This window comes from Podarcis gaigeae (assembly GCF_964106915.1).
Source record: "Podarcis gaigeae genome assembly, chromosome: 1".
Lineage (NCBI taxonomy): Eukaryota > Metazoa > Chordata > Lepidosauria > Squamata > Lacertidae > Podarcis > Podarcis gaigeae.
In genome coordinates, this window is record NC_139678.1 from 116465664 (window position 1) to 116492320 (window position 26657).

Sequence of the window (26657 nt, forward strand, 5' to 3'; positions counted from 1 at the left end):
TGTGCGCCTTTGCTGGTAAATTAGCAAACAAAGTTTATAATGCGTAAACTGCAAAGGTATAGGAACAGGTCATCTTTGTTTTCTTCCTTAGCAATTCAAAAAGATGTAGAATGTGTGAGCATAACTTTAGTTCATTACCTGATGAGCTGCTCTGGTACACTTTCAGTGTTCTTAAGCTTTTTATTTGTTTGTTTTTAGTGAACTGGGGATTAGTATATCTCCAGTATTGGTACCGCCACCATGTCTGCTTTGTTGCATTGAGGAGGGAAGCATGAATGAAGAATTCTAAATATGCTTCCTCCTGGAATTTATGTACTTTAAACCCAGAAGTACCGGAGGTGGGGGGGCAAAATAAGGACGGATGATCCAACCAAAAGAAATCAACAAATTGGGTGCACTATTTGCTTATACTAAAAATGGATCTTGGGAGGAGTATGTGTCCCAAATGTAATAGCTGTAGCTGATTCTTCGTCTGCAATGATACAACCCTTGCACTGATTAATATTCTTGTAATTGCTATAATGCCAACAACATTCATGACTTCCTGTTTAAGATTCCATTGAGATTGAGCCCAGCGATCATGCATTCATCAGGAGCAGGCACTGAAATAGGGTAGTGGAGTGTACATCATGATAATCCACCGCATGGATTATTTCCTGTGACTTCTTCCTAGGCTTCGTGGAAATGCCATTTCCAAAGTTTGTCTACCTCAAGAAGGTGCGGAAGAGAGATAGAAATATTTATGGGATCGGCTGTCAATATGGAGGCTACAGTTGACACCGAAAGTTATTTGAATGGTGGAAGGAAGGAGATCATTCTGCTCCACCATGTTGAATTAAGCTCTAGAATCTGGTGAATGTATGAACCAGCATATTCATTTGATTGTTTAGAAATATTTATATCAAAGACTATGACTATATGGAGCAGGCTTATATGGAACTAACAAGTCATAAGGATGGACAGCGAGTGGCATCCAGTGCACTTGTTTTGTTAGCACAAAGATTTACACTTGCACAATGGAACTCACCAAACCCCCAATCTGCTTTGGAGGGATGTGGGAACAGATTTAAGGGCCACTGGGGGAGGAGAGAGGAGAGCGTAAATCCTTCTGCTAACAGAACAAGTTACTTAGCGTTGCTTTGGATACAATCCATTATCACTAAAGAACATGTCTATAATAACACAGTCTTTGCTTTGCTGCCAGGGTAGCCTGTTTATGTTGCTTCTACATGAGTTTAATGGCTGACCTTCGAAGAAATGCAGTGAAGGAATCCATTGCAGTGGCGTACCGTGGGGGGGTGCAGGGGGGGCCGGCCGCACCGGGCGCAACATCTGGGGGTTAGGGTTAGGGGGCGCAAATCCACGGGTTAGGGGGTGCAAATTACTTGCCTTGCCCCGGGTGCTGGCAACCCACGCTACGCCACTGCTCCATTGGGTTGTTCAGTTGCCACCTGCTTTTATTCTTGGGAGATTTGCTGGGTGTATACTACTAAACTTGTGTATCAGCTAGAAGCTGGATTTGGCAAGTGGGCTAATTTTCAAGCCATTGCCTCTGAGACTGAGGATAGCATTATGTCAGGGTGTGGCCCATAGGACTTTAAAAGATCCACACGCTAGATAGAATCCTAGCAGCTTATATGTATTCTATCCCCAAAACACAGCTCCATATTTTGTGGAATTGTCAAGTCTTATACCCCTTTTCAAAAAGACAATATGGAGGCTCACTGCATCAGGGAACGTGGGAAATCCTGAATCAGAAAGGTCTAAGATGAAAATAATTATTTATGCTATCTATGGAAAGTAGACCTAGCTTCAGCCATGCATGCACTTGTTACATCCAAGCTGGACTACTGTGAAGTACTTCACATGGGGCAGCCTTTGAAGAACACTCAGAAATACTATGATTATTTCCATTTACACACTGCTTACCTTCTGGAGTTCTCAAAATGGTTTACAATAAATAAAAATGCATAATCAGTACAACTTTTAAGATACCTTCTGAGTCTGTCCAAACACCAGTGTTTGCATATGTAAATAAGTATTAGGCAGCCATGTTAAAACCCTTTGCTTCTCATTTTCTCATGCCATTATCCCCAATGCAAACTATTTCCAGATTTCTGTTGAAATATTGAAGCAGCATAATTAAATTTAAAAATTAAATGTTTTGAAATTATACATTTAAGACTTCGCTCTGAAGAGACAGGTTTTCAATGTTTACTTCATAACTTTGAAACTCGCACAAGTACAGAAGATTCCTAAATGGTATAATTATCTGCTTACTGTCCTTGATCCTTATAAAATAGAAAAGCAGCAAAGACTAGAGCTTTCCAATCTTTGCTTTTTACTGTTTTGTGTGTGTTTTCATGAGATCTGCAGAAGTGCAGCAAGAAAACCCATTTTCAGTTTCTGACAGATATCTAGTAGTCATAATGTATTTTACTTCATTGTGCCTTGTTCCAAAGCCAATAGTTTCTCTTCTTTGGCGTGGTTTTGAGGATGATTTGATTTGTATAGGTGAAAATGTGTCAAAATCATTAACAGACTCTGTTCAGGAATTAAGCTTCAGTTTATGAGATTGCCTTTGAGCAAATATTAGATATATCTTTCCTCCTTTTAAGGATCGTACTCTTACCTTCTGTCCTATATCTCTTCCACTCATTAAATGCATGTAAATGAGCAAAATTGCCTCGGGTGTCTCATGCCGCTTAGACAAGGGGACAAAAACTAAAAAATTAATTCTAAGCACTTCTAGAAATGTTGCGAAATTCTACCTTAATGGAATTTTTAGCCAGATTTCTGGGTTCTGATTGGGGTGGACATGCAAATATGTTGTAGCTCAACTCCAGAAAAAGCAGGTGACAAAAAGCACTGTCTGATGATGTCACTAGACATGCATGGCTTCCCTGAACACTCAAGGCGTTGAGGGGATGATAGTATCACTGACTCTTCAACAAACCAGATGCCTCTGTAAGTGTACAGAGTTTTTAGTGGTTCAGAACCAGTTTATTTTAGGTTTTAACTAATCTTTTACAATCAAATCCCAGTGCCACCTTTCATTTCTAAACACTTTAGGAGCACATCAGGAATCATAGTTTCCTATTTTCATTTACTTCTGACATGTTTGTTTATGGTTGTGGAAGTAGGAGTCTGGAACTGGGTGTGGCCGAAAGCATTCAAGTGCCAAGCCATAAAACCTCAGTACTTCAAAGCAGCTGTGCAGGGAGGCAAAGACTGAAGCACTACAAAGAAGAACATTGCAAGAGAGAGAGAGAGAGAGAGAGAGAGAGAGAGAGAGAGAGAATAGTTGACATTCTTTAGGTGTGAGAAGAGACCTCTTAAGTCTACATTATCTGCATTTTCCAGAACCTTTTTTATTCAAACTGCTGTATTTATCTGGAAAAGAAAATAATATAGCTGTGTCTGCAGAAGTGAGTTGATTATGGAGTTGGTGTTAGCATTTTTAGATGAAGTTTGGTAGACAGATTTTTTGGGTTGATATGTGGAGCCAAAGAGCTAGAAGTTCATTCTGGCAAATGGATAGGCTCAAGTCTTGCAGTCCAGGGCAAGTGATGCTTCACTGTGTAGCATACATGGAAAACTAAATGCCTTTTGCCTTCTCTCTGACCGATTGCTATGCTCTCTTTCATAGTGCAAAGAATGATGTTGGGCAATGAATCCTTTTAGTTATTATTATTAGATAATAATTAATTATTTAGTCATTCTTATTAGATAAACCCAGAACTGGTTTCTGGAGTAGATACGATGGACCGGAATACCTGTTTGACTATCCAGTTTTTTGCTTGTTTGACTATCCAATTGACTACACTACACTTAAGAGTGGTGATATGTTGGTGTTGTTTGATATCAACATAGCTTTGGATAAGTATCCTTTACAATGGTGGTTTTGTTGACCTAAACGTAAGAGATTGCTGCTTAGAGACAGCCACCTTCCATTTTAGTTTCATTAGTTTATATTAATGTTTTGAGTATTCTGTAATGCATCTTTTAAACTATTTTTTATTTTACACTGAAAGTCACAAAAGTGAGCTGTGCAAGCAAAGAACCTGTCTTTGCAGGATGATGCAGTACCCTATTTGTGTACTGAGCTAGTGGCAGGTCTGATGTCAGTCACTTCAGAGACCTTTAGACCTCCATGCTCATTTATTGCTAAAATGTACCAGCTCTGCTTCTGCATTATGAAGATCATCTGTCAACACTCTGAGATATTCTCCTTTGTTATTAAGCTTGTGATGCTCTACACACTGTCAGGTTTTTTGCCAATTATAGTTAAGGTACAATAGTGTATTCACTGGATCAAAGTCTCTCACTGGCAGTGGAGGAATGATTTGTAAGTCTTTATTCATCTGAATTGTACAATAGAATACCTGAGGAATGCAAATAATCTCTCTAAGGACTCGACAGAAAAGCCCTTAAAATGAGTGTAGCACTATTATTATTCGGAATTGGTGTTTTAGCCAAAGTAATTATTTCTTATCTTGTTCCACAGCATTCTTAGTTTTAGTTATGATGACCATTTTTAGAAAACAAAAACCCGTATTGAATTTTAGAAATATATTAAAACTGCTTTTTGCTTTTATGTTTTGTGCTTTCTTTTAGATGTGGTCACATGGTACATTATCTCAATTAGTCCAAAAACACAGCACATTGATACAAACCCAAAATAAATGCTTGCACACCTCTGCACATTATTAGGGAATTTTTTTAGTAGAATGGCAATCTGGTAGCTTGGGATGAAATTCTGCTGCCCCACACATGTTGAACTAAAATGAAAGCTGCTCCATAGAAGTTAGTATAGACCTCTTACCATGCTGTCCCGCACCCTTAAACCCCTTGTTGGGGCCTGCAGCATTGCCATCAGCCCATGCAAAGCTTTCTTCACATTCCCCGTGTGCACGTTCAGCAGTGAGTTCTCCCCACCGCAGCGCCACAGTGTGCAGGCAGCTGCTCAAAGAAGACTGTGCAGAGCTGCAAACAGTGTCCTGGGGGGACAACAAACTTTCTGGAAAGGAATCGTGAGACCCTCGACTTGGAATGGGCTGGCTATTGCCGTGTGAGGGGGTGTTATGAAATTGCAGGTGTGGGAACTTTTGCTATCCAATTATTTTATAGACCAAAGCTGTCATAGCTATAAAATAAAGCTGCTGTTAAATTCTTAAAATGCCAACAATGACTCAGTAACTGTCTTTGGTGCTAAACTGTGTCCTTCCAATATTCTGGAGAGGAAGCAGCAATGCAATATAAAGAGCATTGAAAACTATGGACTGGGCATTTGCACAAGTAACGAAAGGACAGCGTTATGTAACACACGTGTGCAAACTGTTGAAGGAACTTCTGTATTCTTTGTCCACCGTGCACGTAATCTTATAATAGCTCTGATCTCCTGCTGTTTTCTTTGACAAATGAGAACTGATGAACTTTTGGTTTCGTTTAATTTCGACATTTGCATGAATTATTTAAAGGTTTGTATGCCCACAGTTTCAAACTAGGTTACCAAAATAGCATAAAACCCATAGTCCAGAGCTGGAAAATGAATAGGTCTAAAAATCTAAATAAAACTCGCTTCAGGCCTGTATGTGGCTTGCTTCCTTATATTTCAAAGTGTGTGTAACATCCACAATATTACAACCCTCACATATCTAGTCTTAATCCTCAGACAACTACATTTAAATTACATCCAAATTGATTGTGTACTATGCTACAAGCATCCTGTGTCCACTAATGTGAATTCTGTGGAGTTCAGCAGCAACATGAGACGAACAAAGTCTTGTTTCCCACAGCTAACTGCCAACCAGGAAAATGGAGTAATGTATAATGTGCCTGGGCCTGCAGCCTACTAGTGTGAATCTTTTTACCAGCTGGAAACATCGTTCCAGGCCTCTGATGTCCCTGTACCTGTGCTGGGTGCTGCTTGGCCACTAGCAGCTATTAATTTACAGGGTGCTGACTCAGTTGTCTCTGCTGCTGTCTCCAAAGGCCAACAAGCCTTCTGTTTTCCTCTGTAGTCAACTGGCTATTAATTTTTACTAAGCTGGCCGCTGATGATCGCTTGTTTTCTGGCAGGATTTGGACATTGTCCAAGGCAAACCACAAGTGGTACAAGAGGCTGTTATGCCCATTACTCTCTCCACAGCCTAGATCAGCCTTCCCAACCTAGTGCCCTAAAGGGTTGTGGGTTTCTTTGGACACATGGGGCTAAATGGAGTTAACATCCAAAACCTATAGAGAGCACCAGATTGGCCAGTGGTAGCCTAGAAGATGGCATGCAGAAATTGTGTTCACCACTGTATAGGCAAGTAGGTCAGGGGATAGGCTGTGCCTGAACCTAGTTTACTGTTTAGGATGGGCATGTATAGAGTTCTGCACCGGGTTGTACCTCTGGTGATCATAACGTGCTCCATTAGCAGCCTTATACGTAAGCGGTAGGGAGGTTTTCAAGTGGAAATGTGTTTGCTCACAGCTTCCTCCTGTTGGACTGGAGTGCCATCTGTTTGCTATCCTAATATCTTGTCTGTGTTTATAACCAAGCGCCATTTTCACACTGACATTTTTGCTTGTGGAGGAATGTTGTGTTTCTTACCCCCATCACCAAGGTTTTAATCTATTCCACGGAACCAACTTAGCATCAATGTTACACTCAAATATTACTGCCATTTGTTTTTTTTTGCCATATATGCATTATTGTACTAATACTGGTTATTGCTGTTTAATCTGGCAAGTCAGTAACCATAGATAATGAAGTATTTTGTATATTGAAGTGCAGGGGGGGGTTACTGGGTTGTTTTTATTTTGATTTATGTATTTTGTGGTTTTATATTCTGATTTTATCCTGTGAACCGCCCTGAGACCTGCAGGTATAGGGTGGATAATAATAATAATAATAATGGGCTAGTTTAGCACATAAAGCCTAAGAGGGGAACACTCCCAAAAGCAGCCCATTGAGAACAGAATGTTCACTTGGCACAGAATACTAATTATTTTCTGAACTGCCCTAAGATGCCCGGGTATAGGGCGGTATATAAATTCAATAATTACTACTACTACTACTAATAATAATAGTAATGGTTGAGGAGGGGATTATGGTTGAAGAAGGCATGACTATAACTGGTAAGAACTCTGAACAGGAACATTTTACACTGCAATGTTTTGTTGCAGTTTTGTTGGTAATAGCGGTAGTGGGGAGCTCAAGCAGTCTAACGTTGCCATTGTTGGTTGTTACAAAAACTGGCACATGCGCTGCTGGTACCGCAGTGACTAAGTAGAAAAAAGATGGTGGGTGGTTTATTCAGAATGTTGACCAGGTGTATGGCAACTTTGAAAAAGACGAATTCCGTGTTGGGAGTTCAGTAGGGAAAATAAAATGAAAATTAAACTGCCAGTATCCTAATGCTGTTACGCAGATCTCATGGTGCAACCACACTTCAAATATTGTGTACAGTTCTACTTTTTGCAACTCAGAAATTATGTTGCAGAGTTGGAAAAGATGCAGGAAAGGGCAGCTGAAATGGTCGAGGGGCTGGAGCAGCTCTCTGGTGAGGAAATGCTTTGGGGGCTTTTTAGTTTAGAAGAAGAGGAGAAGAAGGGCGGACATGATAGAAATGTATAAAATTGTTCATGAGTGGAGAAAGTGGACAATTTTTTCTCCCTCAAAATGTTAGAATCTGAGGTCATGCAATGAAGCTGAGGATTCAGGACAGGCGAAAGGATGTATTTCTTCATACGAAACCTGCCACAAGATAATAGCGATGACCACCAACTTGGATGATTTTAACAGGTGATTTATGGAGGATGACATTATCGAAGGCTGCTTGCATTATTAGTGTGTTCACAACATAAAATCGCAATATAAAGACACAAAATACACAATGGAAACAAACACAAAAACCATTAATCCCCCTCCTCCCCAATTTTGAAAAGGGCACCGGATGTCAATCAGCCATAGGCCCGGTTAAAGAGGAACGTTTTTGCCTGATGCCTACAGGTGTATAATGAAGGCGTCAGCTGAACCTCCCTGGGGAGAGTGTTCCACAAATGGGGAGCCACTGCAGAGAAGGCCCGTTCTCGTGTTGCCAGACCTCTGGACTTCTTGCAGAGGAGGCACATGAAGAAGGACCTTAAGAGAATTTGCTCAAGGTCCTGGTAGGTCATATGAAGAGAGGCGATTCTTGAGGTCTTGCGGTCCTGAGCCGTTTTAAGGTTTTGTAGGTCAAAGCCAGCACTATGCCTTTGTATAGGAGTTGCTGGGAAGCACTAGTGGGGAGAGCGCTGTCGCCCTCCAAGTCCTTGTGGGGTTTTCTTTAAGTATCTGGTTGGCCACTGTGAGAACAGGATGCTGGACTAGACAGGCCTTGGTTTCATCTATTACTAAATGACATTTGTAAGCATATTTGGGGGTGGGAGAGGTTATGGGGTAGTACAGTGAAGAGGATGTGCCTTGTAGAGTTAGTGGAGATGTAGGTAGTACTGGGAGAAAGATCCTGAATGCATTTGTATCCATACAATACACATGGCAGAATGCAGATATTGCCTGGTCTGTTGTCCACAGATATTTTTACAGTTCCAAATTGTAGCTGCTCTAGGCAGTTGGAAACAGTAATAAAAAGAAGGCCTGCAGGGAATTAAGGCTCTTTTTGGTGTGATTTTTTATTTTTTTTTATTGTAACCAAATGAGATTACTTAGGATAGTCCTACTTCTTTGAGCTCAAGACACAACGCTTGGAGCACACCTAAAGTGTCTTTCGAATGTGCAGCTTTCATTTGAGATCCCTTTCAAACCCTAGCCAGATTTTGAGCCCGTTTAAAAATCCGTTCGTGTTCCATGTAGATTATAATGTGCGAGAATAAAAGCAGATAACAGTAAAATATTAATGGAGTACACCTGAAGCAATTGCTGCCTGTTAATGCCTTGACCTTGGAAAGCAATACACAAAAAGATGGCATCATAAAACCGTGCAATTCTTATGAATATGTATGTGCTACTTGATAATAATGAATGTGGTACAGTCATGCATGCACTACAAGATAATGTTGTGCCCTTTTTTGTCTACAGGTTGATAAAAATTAAAGAGTGGGTGGACAAGCATGACCCAGGCGCCTTGGTCATTCCTTTTAGTGGGGCCTTGGAACTCAAGTTGCAAGAAATGAGTGCTGAGGAGAAACAGAAGTATCTGGAAGAGAACATGACACAAAGGTTAATTAGCATTCATTTTCCCTACACTTTATTATCAACTATTTCCTTGCAGTAATTTAATTGCTTGCGCTGATAGAATAATAAATGACAGAGTAATTACCATTATAAAGAGGGAATCTTCTCCTTTCTTTACCATGAGACAGAGTGAAAAGATTTATTTTAAATTAAGTTTTTAACTGTCATCTGTCATCTCTGTACAGTGTTTTAATTATACCATAGGTATTAGTTATGTATATTTTTTAAAAGGAATGATCACCAAAACTCTCTGGTCATCCACAGGGAGGAGGCTGGGTTGGGGGGAAGAGAGAGAATATGTCGCTGTTAGTTTCTCTGAATAACAGCAATAAATTATTTCAGTGTTTTAATTTTAGTCAAATAACAATGCTCTCGTGACTTGGGGTCCTCCAATAACGGGAGACCCAAACGCTGCCTTTCTGCATTTTGCCAAATTTATGAAGAAATCAAGTATGATTTCTATGGCTGCCATTTCAGAATAGCATCTGAGAGCTTTTATTATGCACTTATTACAATTATCAGTATGCTTAAAAGTAGAGATGAGAAGAAAGATTCAGAATCTTTCGAATGGATAGTCTCTTTCCCCCCTCCCAAAATGGAATGGTTGAGGCATTTAGGTTTTTTTTCTTGTGTATAAGTTGAATGGCCTTGTTTCCATTTTATTTTAGTGCTTTACCAAAGATCATTAAGGCTGGGTATGCAGCACTCCAACTAGAATACTTTTTCACTGCAGGCCCCGATGAAGTGCGTGCATGGACCATCAGGGTAAGATTCATACTTATTCATCAGCTATATCCAGTTCCACACTATTGAATTCAGATTGATATCACTGACTTTGAAGTTTGTCATGGTGGCGGTTAGCTAGTCATTACAGATGAGGTTTTTGTCCAGGATAACTTTAATTATTTGTGAGCTGCTGAACAGTGAAAGTGGAGCTGCATTGATTGAGGCAGGTAACAATTGATTCTGCCTATTACATAGTCTGAATTTCTTCATCCTGTAGAATCTGTCTACCCTCCTCCTGTGGTCAGAGATAAGACATACCAGTATTGTGCTTGCTTAATCTGTGTGACTGGGTTTGTCTGCAGTGAAATTGATGTTGCTTTTCATTTTGTATTCGCTAAGTTTGTTTGGGTTGCGGGTGGTTCTTTCCTCCTTTTGCTTTGCTCGGATTACATTTTCAGCAATAAAAGCAATATAACATGATTATACTCTGTGCGGGTACACAGTTCTGCTGGGGGGAGGGGAAATACAGATTTGAATATTTAGGAGTAGTTTATTTTGATGGTTTTATGTGTTCATATCAAGTCTTTACATATGCCTTAAAAATGTATATTGATGTAAACTGATTACTGTCAGGGTGGCTAATTTATTCCCTGAGGACAGTGAAAGCTGAGCTGTATAATGGTTTGCTTTTTTAATGTAAATATATTTTAATATAGAGGGTAGCTCTCTTTTCAGATGCATGTTACTACAAACTCTGTTTTTGATCTAATGAAAACATAAGTTCTTCAAGATAGTAAATGCAATCTTTTGTCCATTAACAGGCTTCTGCTTCAGTTTGAGTTTGCTATGTGATGGATATTATTAGTACAGTTTTTATATCTTTTTATAATAATTTGGTTTGGCCTGACCAACTTCAGTAAATTTTAAATTAAAATAATGCTGCAGATATTTAGATACTTCACAACAAGCACACTAAATCATTTTGAAAAAACATAAAAGCATATTTAGTTTGATGGTGCACTTTGGCATAGCTCAGGATAATGTGTTCAAAGACACTTGCTCACAGAGTAGCAGAAATGCCTTTCCTTTGCTAGAAATCTGAAAGCTGGTTTATCTTAAGACTGATTGTAAGTATCTTTGATTTAATGTGCTGAGAGATTTAGTCAGGTAAGCATCAGTGAGTAGCCATATTAACCCAATACATCTTTTATTGTAAAAACTATGCTTTACAGTGTCAGACTCCTTAGCACTTTAACATGGTTTATTAAGCAGCCTTTAGGTCACCATTATTTCTCAAATTTCTTTCCATGCTTGTGTGTGCATAGAATAGATGCCCTTGTAGTTTAACACATGAAGCAATTATAATGCATTCTTCATAATTTAAATATATCAGGGCTATTTGCATGTAAATAGGTGGTTATGGATTGTTTCGGTTGTTACATAGCATTTTAAATATACCATTTAATGACTTTAAAATGTTAATTTTTAATATACTTTATTTCAGTGTTCTCATGCTTAGACAATGTCCATGTTTTGGATCAATGCTGTAAATAAATTGTTTTTATAGAATTTTAAGATAATAAGAATCATTTATTTTGAACTAACACCTGGGGCCGTATAGTTTTTAAAGTTATTTAACGTGTTTATTTCTCTTTCACTGTAAAGATCGAATTCCTGCAAAACCTACACAGTATCCAAAATCAATATAGCAGTTGATATGCATTAGGAAGAAACAAAGCCTGCCTTTTTTTAATACCAGTTTGTTTATCTCTGCTAAAAGTGTCTGTCTGTGGCCCAGTGCTGAAAATTAGCTATTTGGATCCCTGACGTTTTAACTGATACCTAACTAAGTTTCAGCAGATCTTGAAAGCACATTACAATAGAGAAATCTCTCTTGCACAATCAATCTTCCTAAATACAATGAATTTTCTCCTGGTTTTTCTCTTTGACAGAAAGGGACGAAGGCTCCTCAGGCTGCAGGAAAGATTCACACTGATTTTGAAAAGGGATTCATTATGGCTGAAGTAATGAAATTTGAAGATTTTAAAGAAGGAGGTTCAGAATCAGCTGTCAAGGTGAGCTTCCTATCCTTCCCTTAACACAATTTGCTTATTTTAAGACTTGGTTGGAGAGAAGTCAATGCTAAAAATAGAGCACATACTGTTTACATTTTGGCCAAGAATTAAGATACAGTTAAAGATATGGCATAATATGGTATGACAGTTACTAGGACAAATGTAAACATTAAAGAGCAAGCAATAACACTTGATGTTTCAGACTGGGCAATAATACTAACATTTTAACTTTATTATTGCAAACTGCACCACTTGTTAATGCTAGCATATATAGCAGTTGTTAGATCATTGTAAGATCAGTTAAAGTAAGATAATATGTATCTAAAAGACCAACTAAGTCAGTTCTTGGTATGAGCTTTCATGTGCATGCACACTTCTTCAGATACACTGAAACAGAAGTTTCCAGACCCTTCTATATAGTGAGAAGGTGGGGAGGGGTATTACTCAGAAGGCTGGTGGGAATGAATTTTTTTAGGAATTTTTTTTGTTTTGACTATGGCAGACCAACACAGCTACCTATCTATAATATGTATCTGTTTGTTCTGTTACATCTGTTTGGTGTAACAAAACTATAGTTCTTTGGCAAACATTTAGGGATGTGTTTTATATACAGCATGAATGGGATATGATCTATTCTGTTAAAATGGTTAACCTATTTGTGGATTGAATAAAACACCTGAACACATAATTAAGCAGGTAATTTCTGAAGTATAGTAAGCTGCAAGATTTTCTTCTAACTCTAGCATCTGAGAACGTTACTTCCTGATTGTTTCCTTTATTATTATTTCCTTTATTCTAGCCACATAAAATAATGAGAAGGGAACACTTATTCTAACAGATGGTTTGTATGTTGCCTTACCTTTATGAAGATGGGGAGTTTCATCTTCTTTCCCAACACTAGAGGGCAGAAACTGATTAGGTGCCCAAAGTTGTGCCCTGCTAACAGCCCATAACTGTGTTGTTATCAGATAATAACAGATACAATCAGATTTAGATCTTACTAAATCTGGAGTTAAATAACCACATTTTTGTTGTTGCAATATGGTTCAGATTTTCAGTCTTTTAAGGTGGACTCATTTGGGCTTTCCTATCATGTTTGCTAGCACGGTAAAAAAAGAAGAAGAAAAGAGTTCAAATTTGGCAATATTCAAAGCGTTCTTTCAGAATGCATTAAAAGGTTTAGAAGATTGTATCTCTTTGTCTTCTGTTTGATAGCTTTTAAGGTATGCAGTAACATAATTTGAAATGTAGGTTATTCTCAGTAGTGTCACTAAAGAAGATTGTGCAGAGCAGCAGGGTTTTAATAGGTCTGTTTGAACCCCGGGAAGTGTATGTGATGCCGGGGAGGGGAATCCCATTATAATTGGTTTGTTGTGGCACGCGAACCACCTTATAAAAGTGAAATCGAGCTCTAGCCAAACAAGTAGAATGCAGCCATAAATAAATCTCACATTATTTTGAAGCCAGGAAGCTTATTCATATATCAAATAATAAATTATACAAAGCACACACATTACTGTTAGTTACAAATATGAAAAATATTTCGTAAGAGGTGTCTTGTGATCACCTAAAATTCTCTGAAGACTTTTCTGTGTTTTGATCTGAATATTAAATAAATTTGCCTTGCTTAAAGAAATATTGTAAAACTGCAAATCTCGAAATATTTGTAAGCTGGAAATCCGAATAGTTAAATAAATAAGCGTGCAAGGTACCTCTGTAATTTTTAACAAGGTACACTTCAAAAATGCAGAGCTCTAGGAGTGTATGTTTGGGAAAGCTACACTTTTCATAGGCTTTACATTGGAACAGATTGTGATTGTAGACAATACAGGCCACTATTTATTTCTGTTTATATATCAAAGCTGATTTTGGGAGTTCCCAGATTTGGCTGAAACAACAGTGGTCATGGCTGTTGGTTGCTTTGTATGTTATGAATCTGATCGATTTTCAAGTTTATTTTGTGTGTGTCTAACACCAGTACAGCATAACTAATTTAATGCCAGTGCTGTGAACTATACACTGAATAGCTCTGTGTGGGCTTTGTAGTCTACAGGGATATCACATTATTAGCAATCATATCTGCTTAGGCAAAGCTGGCTTCTACAGATGGCTGCTTTCAAGTGCAAATGAACTGGTTAGACGTGTCTTGTTTAATACATACTCAAGACTCACAAATGGGTATTGATTTTTTTTTCAGTCAGTGTTTCTGATAGCAATGAAAATGGATTAAATGGCCTCTGGGGAATTTAAAGGAACACAGCCACTTTTAATTAATTGTGAACTGGTAGCTAAAATACTTAATACTTGTATTAATATGTCAGAATGTATTTCATTAAAAGTGACTATGCCCACTTTGCGAAAGCAATGAACACAGACACTTTGAACGAAACAGGCTTATCCCAAGAATGCTTGTACATTAAGCCACTCTACAACAGAAAAGCTAATAATTTCCTGGCCATCGGCTAGTTTTACTGGTGGGATCTAAAGTTGGCTGCCGGCAGGTCCTTTTGTGGTTTGCTGTTTCAGCATCCCCACCCCCAATTCTCTCAGATCCTCCTCCTTCTCACCCCGTAGGAAAGAGAGGAAGGATTAACAAAACAGCCTTGCTTAGCGATGGCCTGACATGTCTCATCTTGGCCAGATAGTCCAAACCTTACAGAAGTGCACAAAATCTTGTTGCCTCATCCAACTGGGTGCTTCCTGCTCTCCTGGGTTGCCAAACCCAGAAGCGAGACAGTGAGGAACCTTGGGATCTATACCTGAATGAGGATGTTACACGCATGAGATAAAGAAAGCCAAGTGATCCAGCCTTACACTTCTATATGCCTCTCAGTCGCCAACCCCTGCGAGAGATCGGGGCTTCCCTTCTGCACTGCCTGACATGGTTTCAGGGATAGGAAAATGCAGCTTGTGAAATGAGGCTGTAACACACACATGCAAGCCCACGTATTGGAACTCTCGGGCCACCAGATGCAAGCGTTGAATTGTATAATCTTAAATGTTATCCATGACCACAGCTTATATTTGTAGAGAGCGTTTTCTACATGTCACTAATTAAACTACCATATTTTTCGCTCTATAAGACGCACCAGACCACAAGACGCACCTAGTTTTTGGAGGAGGAAAACAAGAAAAAAAATATTCTGAATCTCAGAAGCCAGAACAGCAAGAGGGATCGCTGCGCAGTGAAAGCAGCGATCCCTCTTGCTGTTCTGGCTTCTGGGGTAGCTGCGCAGTCTGCATTCGCTCCATAAGACGCACACACATTTCCCCTTACTTTTTAGGAGGGAAAAAGTGAGTCTTATAGGGCAAAAAATACAGTAATTACTCCTGACTTTTGGCAGGGGTGTAGTCTTCACAGTCAGAATACTGCGGTGCCTGTGTTATCTATCAAATGTGTAGAAGGCTATTAACTTAACACAGTTAGAACTTTGACTAATTCTGTAGTTATAAATGTGCTGTCATGGGTTAAAGGCAGCTACTGCAGCACCCAATGCTCAAAAAATAGTGCGTCCTTCCTCAATATGGTGCTCTCCAAATGTTGTTGGATTGCAGCTCACATCAGTCCCAGTCAGCATGGCCAGTGGTGAGGAATCTTGGAATTTGTATTCCCAACAGTATCCAGAGGGCACCAGGTTGGGAAAGCCTGGTGTCGTGTCTTGTTTCTCAGATGCTTCTCAGTGCAGTCCTGTACAGGTCTACTCAAAAAGTAAGCTCCACTGAGTTCACTGGGACTTTCTCCCGTGTAAGTGGGCATCGAATCAAGAACCTGTATGTAGCATGTTGGACGTATAATATGGCATAATGTCAGATTGAGAACAATAGTAGCAAGTTTATAGATCTCTATAATTCCTGTCACTGAAGTACAAGAAGTAGCTTGTTTTGAAAAGCCATTAGCTTCACAGAACACTTGTCTTAAAGTTATTCTTCTCAGCCTATAACTTGTATTACTTACATTCCTGCCAAGAGATTGATATAAAAGTTGCCTCTGGAAACTGCTGGATAAGAATGCCTCGTTTCTTGTTTTGCCTTTAAATTGTAAAGTTTTTTTAAAATATATATATATTCACTCCCTTTGCCTCTTTACCTTATTTGCAATGGTCCATGCTTTCCCTTCAGTACTTAGAACCGTTTTCAAAAATGATTTAGGTCATAGAGAAAAAATAACCAGTCCTGCACAATAAATTCATTCCCTGAAATACTGATTGCAGGTGTGTGATTTAGTTTTGTGGACAGACTCCGTGTGGATTTATTAATGCCAACCTTTTCATCTGCTTCTGGTTGCATTACAACCCATCCATGCTAACTCACAAGTTAGATCATGGCCCACTTGCTTCCTTAAAATTCATTACTGGCACACAGACTGGATCCCAGGTACACTTCCCCCAACACGTATTTAACAACATCACATTAAGATGCTTATTCTGCTCTTCCATTTTTTAAGTTGGGTTGTTTCCAGGAGATATAATAAATGCCAATTTATTATCTGCACCAACCAAGCTTCTTCCTTTGTTGAGTCCTCACCTTGCCTGTTCCTCATTTGATGCTTCCCTCTCAGCATACTGTAGGAATCACAGGGCCCAGTAAGTTCTTCCCTCTCTGTCATAGAGTATGAGAACTGAAAGTGATATTGTATTGGCTCCCAAGGTACCTTTCGACTATGTAAAACAGTGTATGTTCATTCTCAAAACCTATTTATGGTTTGAGTGTCTTCACAAGAACCTGTTTTCCCCCCATTATACACTGTTTCTTATTCAATAATGCATCCCCAATATTTGGGAAATAGTATTTGCAATGTGTCTCCCATTCATTTTAGCACAAGAGAACACAGAAGAGTTCTCCTTCCACTCAGGTCTTTGGATCCAATGATGTTTCCGCATCCCTCCTTTTCCTTGGGAAAAGAAGGGAATTGGCTGTTTTCAAATTGCATGCTGCTTCATTGACAGAGGGGAAGAGAAATATATTTCCCTAACTAATTTAGTCAAGACATATTTACTCTTGATTGAAAATAACTCTTAAAGTGCTGGCTCTTCTGTTTATCAAGAAAACTGTAGAATTCTTTTTTTTTTTAAAGGAGGAGGTAGGGAGGATTTAAAAATACCTTCTGTTAGCTTTGTTTATTTTAATATAAAATAAAATAACACCTTGCTGTTGTTTTGAGGGACCCAAATCAAATACACAATTGACATTACATGAGAAAATCTCAAAGCAGTGTTGTTTTCACTATCAGCAGTGAAGAATAAATTGTGATTATATATTTGTCAATCAAATTCTGCCCAAGTCAAGAAGTTTGCAGCTACCAAATGTTTTTCTGAGCGGATAGTATTTTATTCAAAATACGCACTGCATTTCAAAATAGTGTTTTTTTAAATACTTGCATCATTTTAATGCAGTAATCTATTCTTCTATCTCTTCTAGGCTGCTGGAAAATACAGACAGCAAGGCAGAAATTACATAGTTGAAGATGGAGATGTTATCTTCTTTAAATTTAACACACCTCAACAGCCTAAGAAGAAATGAATATCAGATCTGTTCATTACTCAAAATTAAACTCTGTTACTTTAAAAAGCATATGGGTTTTTTTTTTAAATTTAGATAGGGATATCTTGAAGACAAAAAATAAAATAAAAAATCTGTATACATAAGGACAAATAACCCCCACAAATGAAACCCCTTGTGTTTGTTTTGAGTTGAATTATGACACCTCCAGTGAATGTACAAGTTCACTTAAATGTGAACAGCTCTGCATTTCAAATGATTAAGACTACTCCAAATTGCAGGAGCTTTTCAGGAACCATATTACTCTCATGATACTTCATTAATCTCCATCATATATGCCAAGCCTGACATGTTTGACAGTGAGGACAATATGGCTTGCTCCTTTTTGAATCTACAGATAATGCATGTTTTACAGTACTCCAGATGTCTACACTCAATAAAACATTTGACAAAACCAGCCTCTGTGTGTTTGGGGATGTCTGTATTGACTGAATGTGGTGTGCTGAATGTGATACGGTGCCTGGCAAATGCTGATTACAGAATTTTAAGGGATGTGTATGAAACAGTAACTGTCAGTGTGGGGCAGCTGCAATTGTATCTTAAGAGGGAGCCTTTCATTGGAATCAGATGATTAGGATGCCAATGATTTGTCTCAGAAAAGTTAATGCATTTGTAGATTGCGACTACCTTCAAGTGGGTGGCTAATACGATAAAAAGATACACAGTTTAAGTGATTTTGAGAGAGGGCAAAGATTGTGTGCTGAAATCATATACTTTCAGCACTTGAGCAACAATATTTTGAGCATGGCTTTCTTTGAAAATAGTCAGATTGTAGCGCTTTAATGCGTTCCCCTTTGAGAAGCAGGACTCAAAAGGAAGATGCTGCATTGCTTTCCTGGTTTTGTATTTCTGGTGCCATGCTGAAACTGTAGTCAAGTCGTCATCTATGAGTTGTAGAAGAATGAATTGATGAATGGGCTGCAAAAGTTTTAACTGTGTGTTTCTTTCAGCCTCTGGAAGTACTGCAGTTCATTTAGATAACTTGGGGGAAAACATTGGAGTGAAAATTTTAATCAGGCCCCAAGGGGATATAAAGAAAAAATTCTCAAGACATACAGAAATTTCTCAAGTCATACGTCTGCAGATATTCAGCCTGAAAGAAATGTTTCCATAAAGACCCACATATTTGTGCATAGGAAACACTAGTGATGTCACAAGTACCCAGCCTGCTCTTGTTATTCTAGCAGCGTTCATTTAGGCTTCTCTTTGCAGCAGACCAGACTCTAGATCAAAGTCCATGATGCCATAAAGCTACCTATTGTAAAATATTGGCAAGTGTGCCTGAGTGGCATTTGATACAGGAAATCTGTGTGTGTCATACAGATGGTATCTTTTTTGTCACTGTAGTGAAGAAATAGCAGTTTATATGAAAAAGGGAAAAGATCACACTTAAGAGTTAGAAATCCTAACAGATTTCCAAAGAACACTATTTTCAGATTTATTTATTTTTAACCAACATGCTCTCTTACAAAGCATGTTACAGGTCTGATTTTCCCCCCCTCTCCTTAAAAAATAAATATAAAAGTGTATATACTGCAGTGAACATTATGAGCTGAAATGGACTCTATGGTGCTATTGCCACATTGTCTACTCTCTTGGTTCAGGTAAGAACATCAATACGTTTCCGAGCACAATTCAAAGTGTTGGTACTGAGCTTTAAAGCCCTAAACAGCTTTGGCCCTGTATACCCGAAGGTGCATCTCCACCCCCCCATCGTTCAGCCCGGACACAGAGATCCAGCGCCGAGGGCCTTCTGGTGGTTCTCTCGTTGTGAGAAGTGAAGTTACAGAGAACCAGGCAGAGGGCCTTTCCAGTAGTTGTGCCCACACTGTGGAATGCCCTCCCAGCATCTCGGGTTAAGAACTTAATTCGTTCCGGAGGTCTGTTCTTAACCTGAAACTGTTCTTAACCTGAAGCACCACTTTAGCTAATGGGGCCTCCCGCTGCCGCTGTGCCACCACCGTGCGATTTCTGTTCTCTTTCTGAAGCAAAGTTCTTAACCCGAGGTACTATTTCTGGGTTAATGGAGTCTGTAACCTGAAGCACCTGTAACCTGAAGCGTCTGTAACCCAAGGTACCACTGTATGTGATTTTTAAAAGACATCTGAAGGCAGCACTGTTTAGGAAAGTTTTTAGTCTTTGATGCTGTATTGTGTTTTTGTTGAGAGCTGTGTGGCTGGGGCAACCCAGTCAGATGGACAAAGAATTATTATTATTATTATTACCCAGGCCAGATACTCTGTTGCCTTGAAGGAGTGTAACCAGCCCCCAGGTCCATTTCCCAAGAATGTAGCTTTCTGCCATCACAGGCAAGATGTGTTATCCATTCCCAAGATCTGCCTCTTGGGATGGGATGCTTTCACCCCTAACCATTTCTTTCTCCCTGCCCCTGATCTTTTGTAACTCGAGAACTGGAAATGAGACCTACCTGGTGCAGGAGCCAAACAGTCAATCTTCTTAAGAAATAATAATAATTTATTATTTATACCCCCCCCCCCATCTGGTTGGGTTTCCCCAGCCACTCTGGGCGGCTTGAGATAAACCCAAAGTAGCAATTCCATTTCATCCTCATTCAGTACAGAGATGGGTGCCCTCCTAGTTAAATTTATTCTTCCAAATACCAAGCCGGTTTACGGACAAAAACATAGGATCATAGAATCAGTATTTCCAAAGTTTAAAATGCACAAAGGTATGTTCTAAGCAGCAGTCACTAATAGCAATAATAGCTGTGGGTAAGTAGTACATCTAAAGAAAAGGAGTATTTCTCCCATGAAAGTAATTTTAACAGCCCCAATGACCTGGTAGTTGTTAATATTGTGATACAAGTTTTATATAAGTTCTGCTGCGGTTTCCTATAATAAAACTTCCAGAAGAAAAGAAGAAATATAGCGTAGCTGAGATAGCTTTTAACGTCCAGTCTGTGGCCTAGAGTCATGTGGCAAAAGCTATCCAGCAGGTTCCCGTCTCATGGCTCTTTCTGCCTGAGCTGCCAGGGCTAAGGCAAAGTGCAGAAGGCACTCGGCTCTCAGCAGGTAAGGCTTTTGCCCATAGCAGAAATTGCCGGGCAATCATGACCGTATTATTATAGCTTTGAAGGGAGCTCATTTAAGGCATCACAGCTTGAGCATCCTCATTGATACAAGAATCCAACATCATATGAAAAGAAACATTTTGCAAGGATGCAAAACAAGGCTCTCGTATTGCCACAGTTTCAACGCAACTCGCACTGAAGTCTTTTGACCCTACAGAATTAACTTGTCTCCAGCCAAACTGCCGTTTGCATTCGTGGTGAATATTCAGCTTACAAAAGCAGGTTACCGGGCACAGATTTGTTCAGAGGCTGGGAGGGTGAGCGGCCAAAGTCAGTGGGAAACGGTCAACATTAGTGATTTAAAGAGAACTATTCCATACACTTTGAGTCTGATGGTGCTGAATGACTTGTACCAGCTGTGGTTTAGTTAAGCAGCGGCTAAAGCTGAAATCACATATCCCACCTATATTCTATTCTGTCATGATGGATGCTTTAACTGAGATTCCTGCATTGCAGGGGGTGTGACTAGGCAATCTTCAGAGTCCCTTCCAACTTTACAAGGCTATGATTCTAAGCTGAAAACCTGCAGGCCTTTGTACCCTTTCTGATATGAAGACTTATTATTATTATTATTATTATTATTATTATTATTATTATTATTTCCCCCGCCCATCTGGCTGAGTTTCCCAAGCCACTCTGGGTGGCTTCCAATCAAATGTTAAAAACAATACAGCATTAAATATTAAAAACTTCCCTAAACAGGGCTGCCTTCAGATGTCTTTTAAAAAGAAGATAGCTGCTTATATCCTTCAAATCTGAAGGGAGGGCGTTCCACAGGGCGGGCGCCACTACCGAGAAGGCCCTCTGTCTGGTTCCCTGTGACCCCTCGCAATGAGGGAACCGCCAGAAGGCCCTCGGCGCTGGATCTCAGTGTCTGGGCAGAACGATGGGGGTGGAGACGCTCCTTCGGGTATACTAGACCGAGGCCGTTTAGGGCTTTAAAGGTCAGCACCAACACTTTGAATTCTGCTCGGTAACGTACTGAGATGAAAGATGACAAGATTCCTCAGAAACCACATGTGGTTTTCTTCTTTCCTAGATTTTAGCATATTGATATAGACTATGTATTATTATTATTCAATTTATACACCGCCCTATACCCGGAGACACAGGTGGCGCTGTGGGTAAAACCTCAGCGCCTAGGGCTTGCCGATCGAAAGGTCGGCGGTTCGAATCCCTGCGGCGGGGTGCGCTCCCGTCGTTCGGTCCCAGCGCCTGCCAACCTAGCAGTTCGAAAGCACCCCTGGGTGCAAGTAGATAAATAGGGACCGCTTACTAGCGGGAAGGTAAACGGCGTTTCCGTGTGCGGCTCTGGCTCTGGCCAGAGCAGCGATGTCACGCTGGCCACGTGACCCGGAAGTGTCTCCGGACCGCGCTGTCCCCTGGCCTCTTGAGTGAGATGGGCGCACAACCCCAGAGTCTGGCAAGACTGGCCCGTACGGGCAGGGGTACCTTTACCTTTACCTTTATACCCGGAGATCTCAGGGCGGTTCACAAACAAAACCACATCATATAAAATCAAACCAAAAACAATAACCCAATAATGCCCCTCCCCAAAAACGAACCACATTCTAAACATTCTTTTTGCCTGGCATCTAAAGGTGTATAATGAAGGTGCCAGAGAACTTCCCTGGGGAGAGCATTCCACAGACGGAGCCACTGCAGAGAAGGCCCCGTTCTCGTGTTATATTTTTAAATGTGGGGAAATAGGACCCTCCAGACCTCTGCTTGATCCTCAGTATTCTTCTCAGCCATGCCCCCTGAACAGCCCTGTTCACACCTTTGTGTGCTTTTGCCCTGGTGAAATGCATCCTTGAACTCTGGTCGTGTCTTCAGCTTGCCTGGCTGACAAGATGTGTGCAAGTGTCTGCAGAAATCTGTGACTCTGTAGTCTACAGAGCTGAGAGTTGCATCTGTCGTGGCGCCTCTTGTTCCACGTCCCTGGCATGTGGGCCCCAGAAGATTGCACTTGAAGGCTGAAAAGGGTTCTCTACCCCTGCTTTAATGGAATACTTGCATGTCCAGTCCAGCACCAGTCATCTAAGATAACAACTTAAGCCCCCAAACTTAACTGGACGGCACGTAAACCAGAGAAGATCTAGTTACTCTAGCTGTGATTTACCACAATTTTAAGACCTACAAAAGAGCTTTTATTTTTATATAGCGTCTGAGAGGATGTGACATGAAAGCTTTCATAAATTTGCGTTACCGTGACACCTCTGTTTAAGAACAGTCCGGTTTAAGAATGATTTAGTTTACAAACTCTGCAAAACCGGAAATAGTGTCTTGGTTTGAGAACTTTACCTCGGTCTAAGAATGGAATCTCAATGGTGGAAGGGCACCGGGGGCGGGAGGCCTCATTAGGGAAAGCGTACTTCGGTTTAAGAACAGTTTTGGTTGAAGAATGGACTTCCGGAACGGATTAAATTCGTAAACCGAGCTACCACTGTATATGCTGAGTTTGACATCCTTCAACAAGCTTGGGAAGCAGGATTTGGGAGTATTCTAGTGCTTCATTGGTCCCCTAGAAATACTCCCACCCTGATTCTCCCATTCCTTTGCATCAATTTCTAGCAGTAGAGATCACTGCACGTTTCGCTGAAGAACACAAAATCCCCAAGCATTGCACACTTGAAAAGTTGCATGAGAAACACGCAGTGGAATAATATATTTTCTTGAAACAAAATATTGATTTAAGAGTTTTAAGGCCCATTTTCTTCATCAGCTATAGGTGCTCAGAGTAAAAATAACAGCTATTATAAGTCGGGGCTGTTCTTAACAAAGCTGTCTCATGCTCTTTTGAACAAAGGATCTGGAAGGTGTGAGTGAAGAAGGGTAAACTGAATTGGAGGCCATCTTCCTTTTTGCTCAGCGGACCCAAGTATGTAGACACATTATACATTCTTGTCTCTTTTCCCCTGCCCCCTTTCTCAAACCAGCAGGAAAGCGAAGAAAAACTCCCATGGTTTAGTTTAGTTTGTGTTTTGTTTTTAATCTCCAGTACTGTTGAGTTTTACAGGACCGTTTAAGGTACGAGAGTGACTCCAAATGAGTGAATCGTAATATTATCACAGCAGGAGATAAATCAGAAAGCACACTGAGGTAAAGAATCTTTTCGGGTCAAGCTAAGGATGACCACGTGACTGCTACTATAATCTCTCTCAAGAACAAAGGCAGTGCCTGAAAATTGTAAGTAATACATGGTTGGCTGATCAATAAATTATAAAGACATCAGCTCTTTCAAAGCTGAATTGAACATGTGGGCAATGGCACTTCAGCTGCCATGAATGGAAAAACTAGATGTATAGGATTGGAGAATATGAAATAATTATGCCCCAGAAGTGTCTTCCTAAGGAATCCACAGCATCGACTGGCTGGAGATCGCACAATCACAGGTGTAGTTTTCAAATCACATAGCAACCATGGCTGAGAGCGATTCCTAGCCTTTTCAAACTCTTAGAATTCATACAGCGACAGAAGTGAAACAGCTGTAAATGCAGCTAGCGTCTACTTTGGAGAATTCCATGGCGCTCCTTTCTGTTACAGCTGGAAAATCTCTGCCAAGGTATTTGCCACCTCTGGTTTTCCTGTGTGTGCGGAAGTAGTTCCTGCGACAGTGTTCAGTTTTAGAAAGAAATGTAGTTATAAAAGAAATGTGAAGCCGGAGTTATAAATCCCATGCTACTTCTAAAAGCAGTGCCACCATAAACCCGAAGGCCAAATTGTAACTGTAAAAAGAGGTGCTACCCTTCCAATGTGGACAGTCACACCTGCCATTTCCCTGATAATTCTTTAGCACCTGCCACTCAAGGCATTGCATTTTACAACTACAGAGAAAAAAATATTTTTACTTAGATCACCTCTTTTGCAGGTGCAACATCATGCCTTTGTTATGTTTAGATTACTTACGGTATTTGGATTACAGCCTGATCCCCACAGCTCTACCCAACTTTTACCCTCTTGTGATACAGAAAGAGAAACATATTTTGTAAAATAGTACATTTTTGCCATATAGTGGTGAACCCCATGCAAGGAAAATGGGAGACGATTCCAAATCCTTTTGTCCAATGCGACGGTGGAAAAATGAACAGTTCAATTTCAGATATTCCAAGTGTCCCTATTTTCCAGGGATGTCCCTGACTTAGAGAAGCTGTCCTGATTTCTGATTTGATCCTGGAATGTCCCGCTTTTCCTTTGGATGTCCCTATTTTCATTGGAGAAATGTTGGAGGGGATGGAGTTCTCTAACCCCCACCCTGAGATGTCTGAAGACAACCCTGAACAGAAAAGGGCTTTTTTTTTTAATGTTTAATGTTTTATTATGTTTTTATATATGTTGGAAGCTGCCCAGAGTGGCTGGGGCAACCCTGTAATATGTGTGGGGTATAAATAGTAAAAGTATCATTATGGAATGGGACTCCCTATTTTCATTGGAGAAATGTTAATGGATATGCAATTTGTTTTCGAAATATACAGATCTATTCATTTATGATGTGCTGCAATTCATTTAAAAACAACAAACACATTCCCCCATCCTTAAAAATAATAAATCCTCAGGTTATCTTACTAGCTGAGCATTATAACAAGCTAGCAATTTCCATTGTCCTATGACAGCATTCCTAATCCTATGATTTCTCTCCCCCCCCCCACTCCCTCCATGGTTTCTTCCTGAAATAGCTTCAGCCAATCGGCAAAAGAGAGACAAAGGAACAATTGATTTGTCCGATCTCTCCTGTTCCCCGATTTGTCCAGTCTCTCTCCCCTCCCTCTGTCCATGGTTTCCTGACTGAAAATGGCTGCCGCGGACCAGCAAAAGCACAAACAAGGAAGTGGGCAAACTCTGGCTGTTTGGATATCTGAATCTGCTGTGTGTAAAGTGAGGTTTGGACATAATTCTTTATGTTCAGATAACTTGATTTTTTGCACGAGTGAGCAGATGGTGGAACCTGCATGTACACCCAAAACCATCTTATATTTTCAGCTTTTACTGACATGTATTTTTCTCAAAGCACAAGCGTGTTTGAAGAAGGGGACTAGGGGGCTAGGCTTTTAACACAGAGAAGGCAAACAGAAATAACTGACATCCCTCCCTGGCGTAATAATAAAAAATAAGCAGAGGGGCACCAAGTGAACATCCAAAACGACAAATTATAGCAGACTTTAATCCTATGCACCAGGAATGGGAAGTGTTTTTCACCCCCCAAGGGCTACATTTTTTTCTGGACAATATTTAGTGGTGGGTGGTTCCAAAGGCAAAAGTGGGTGGAGCCCCTAATGTATATTTTACATTAGATTACATTTATGTTGTTTCTAGGCACGCGGGTGGCGCTGTGGGTTAAAGCACAGAGCCTAGGACTTGCCGATAAGAAAGTCAGCGGTTCGAATCCCCGTGACGGGGTGCGCTCCCGTTGCTCGGTCCCTGCTCCTGCCAACCTAGCAGTTTGAAAGCATGTCAAAATGCAAGTAGATAAATAGGTACCGCTCCAGCGGGAAGGTAAATGGCGTTTCCGTGCGCTGGCCACATGACCCGGAAGCTGTACACCAGCTCCCTCGGCCAATAAAGCGAGATGAGCGCCACAACCGCAGAGTGGCCACGACTGGACCTAATGGTCAGGGGTCTCTTTACCCTTTACCTTTATGTTGTTTCTAGATAGACACTATCCAGGCAAGCAAGAGACCTATCGGAATTCAAGGCCAAAACACCCAGGGAGGTGAAGCAAGGCCCATGAACTAAATGGGACTAGCTTCTGAGTATACATGCATAGGATCGCACCGTTAAGTTAGCTATTCACGTGCTCCAAATGAGCATGTTTACATTTCTCATTCACAGGCATGTTTGCAACTCTTGAGCAGATGTCCTTTGTTTGTTCTTCCCCCTCCTCCCTCATAAATAGAAAAGCATCCCCCCCCCCCAGTGCTCTGTATCATACTGGTAAGTTATAAAAGAGACATTTATTCAACACATACCTCTTTTTCTCAGGTCC

General features: G+C 40.3%; 1 protein-coding gene and 1 long non-coding RNA gene across 8 annotated transcripts in view; both read left to right on the forward strand.

Annotated features, from left to right (window-relative positions):
• OLA1 (Obg like ATPase 1) overlaps window positions 1-17980 on the forward strand; it is a 93101-nt gene extending 75121 nt beyond the window's left edge. For all 7 annotated transcript variants that reach the window (XM_083712336.1, XM_083712339.1, XM_083712335.1 and 4 more), the window contains 4 exons: window positions 9068-9208; window positions 9892-9988; window positions 11902-12024; window positions 17443-17980. In XM_083712336.1, the coding sequence (XP_083568462.1) occupies window positions 9068-9208; window positions 9892-9988; window positions 11902-12024; window positions 17443-17544 (463 nt within the window). In that variant the 3' untranslated portion in view covers window positions 17545-17980. The remainder of the gene's footprint in view (window positions 1-9067; window positions 9209-9891; window positions 9989-11901; window positions 12025-17442) is intronic.
• Window positions 12032-17435, forward strand: LOC310833536. Its single transcript, XR_014558762.1, has 3 exons — window positions 12032-12323; window positions 12537-15070; window positions 15332-17435. It is a non-coding gene; the product is annotated as an uncharacterized lncRNA (long non-coding RNA).
• Window positions 17981-26657: the final 8677 nt, after the last annotated feature.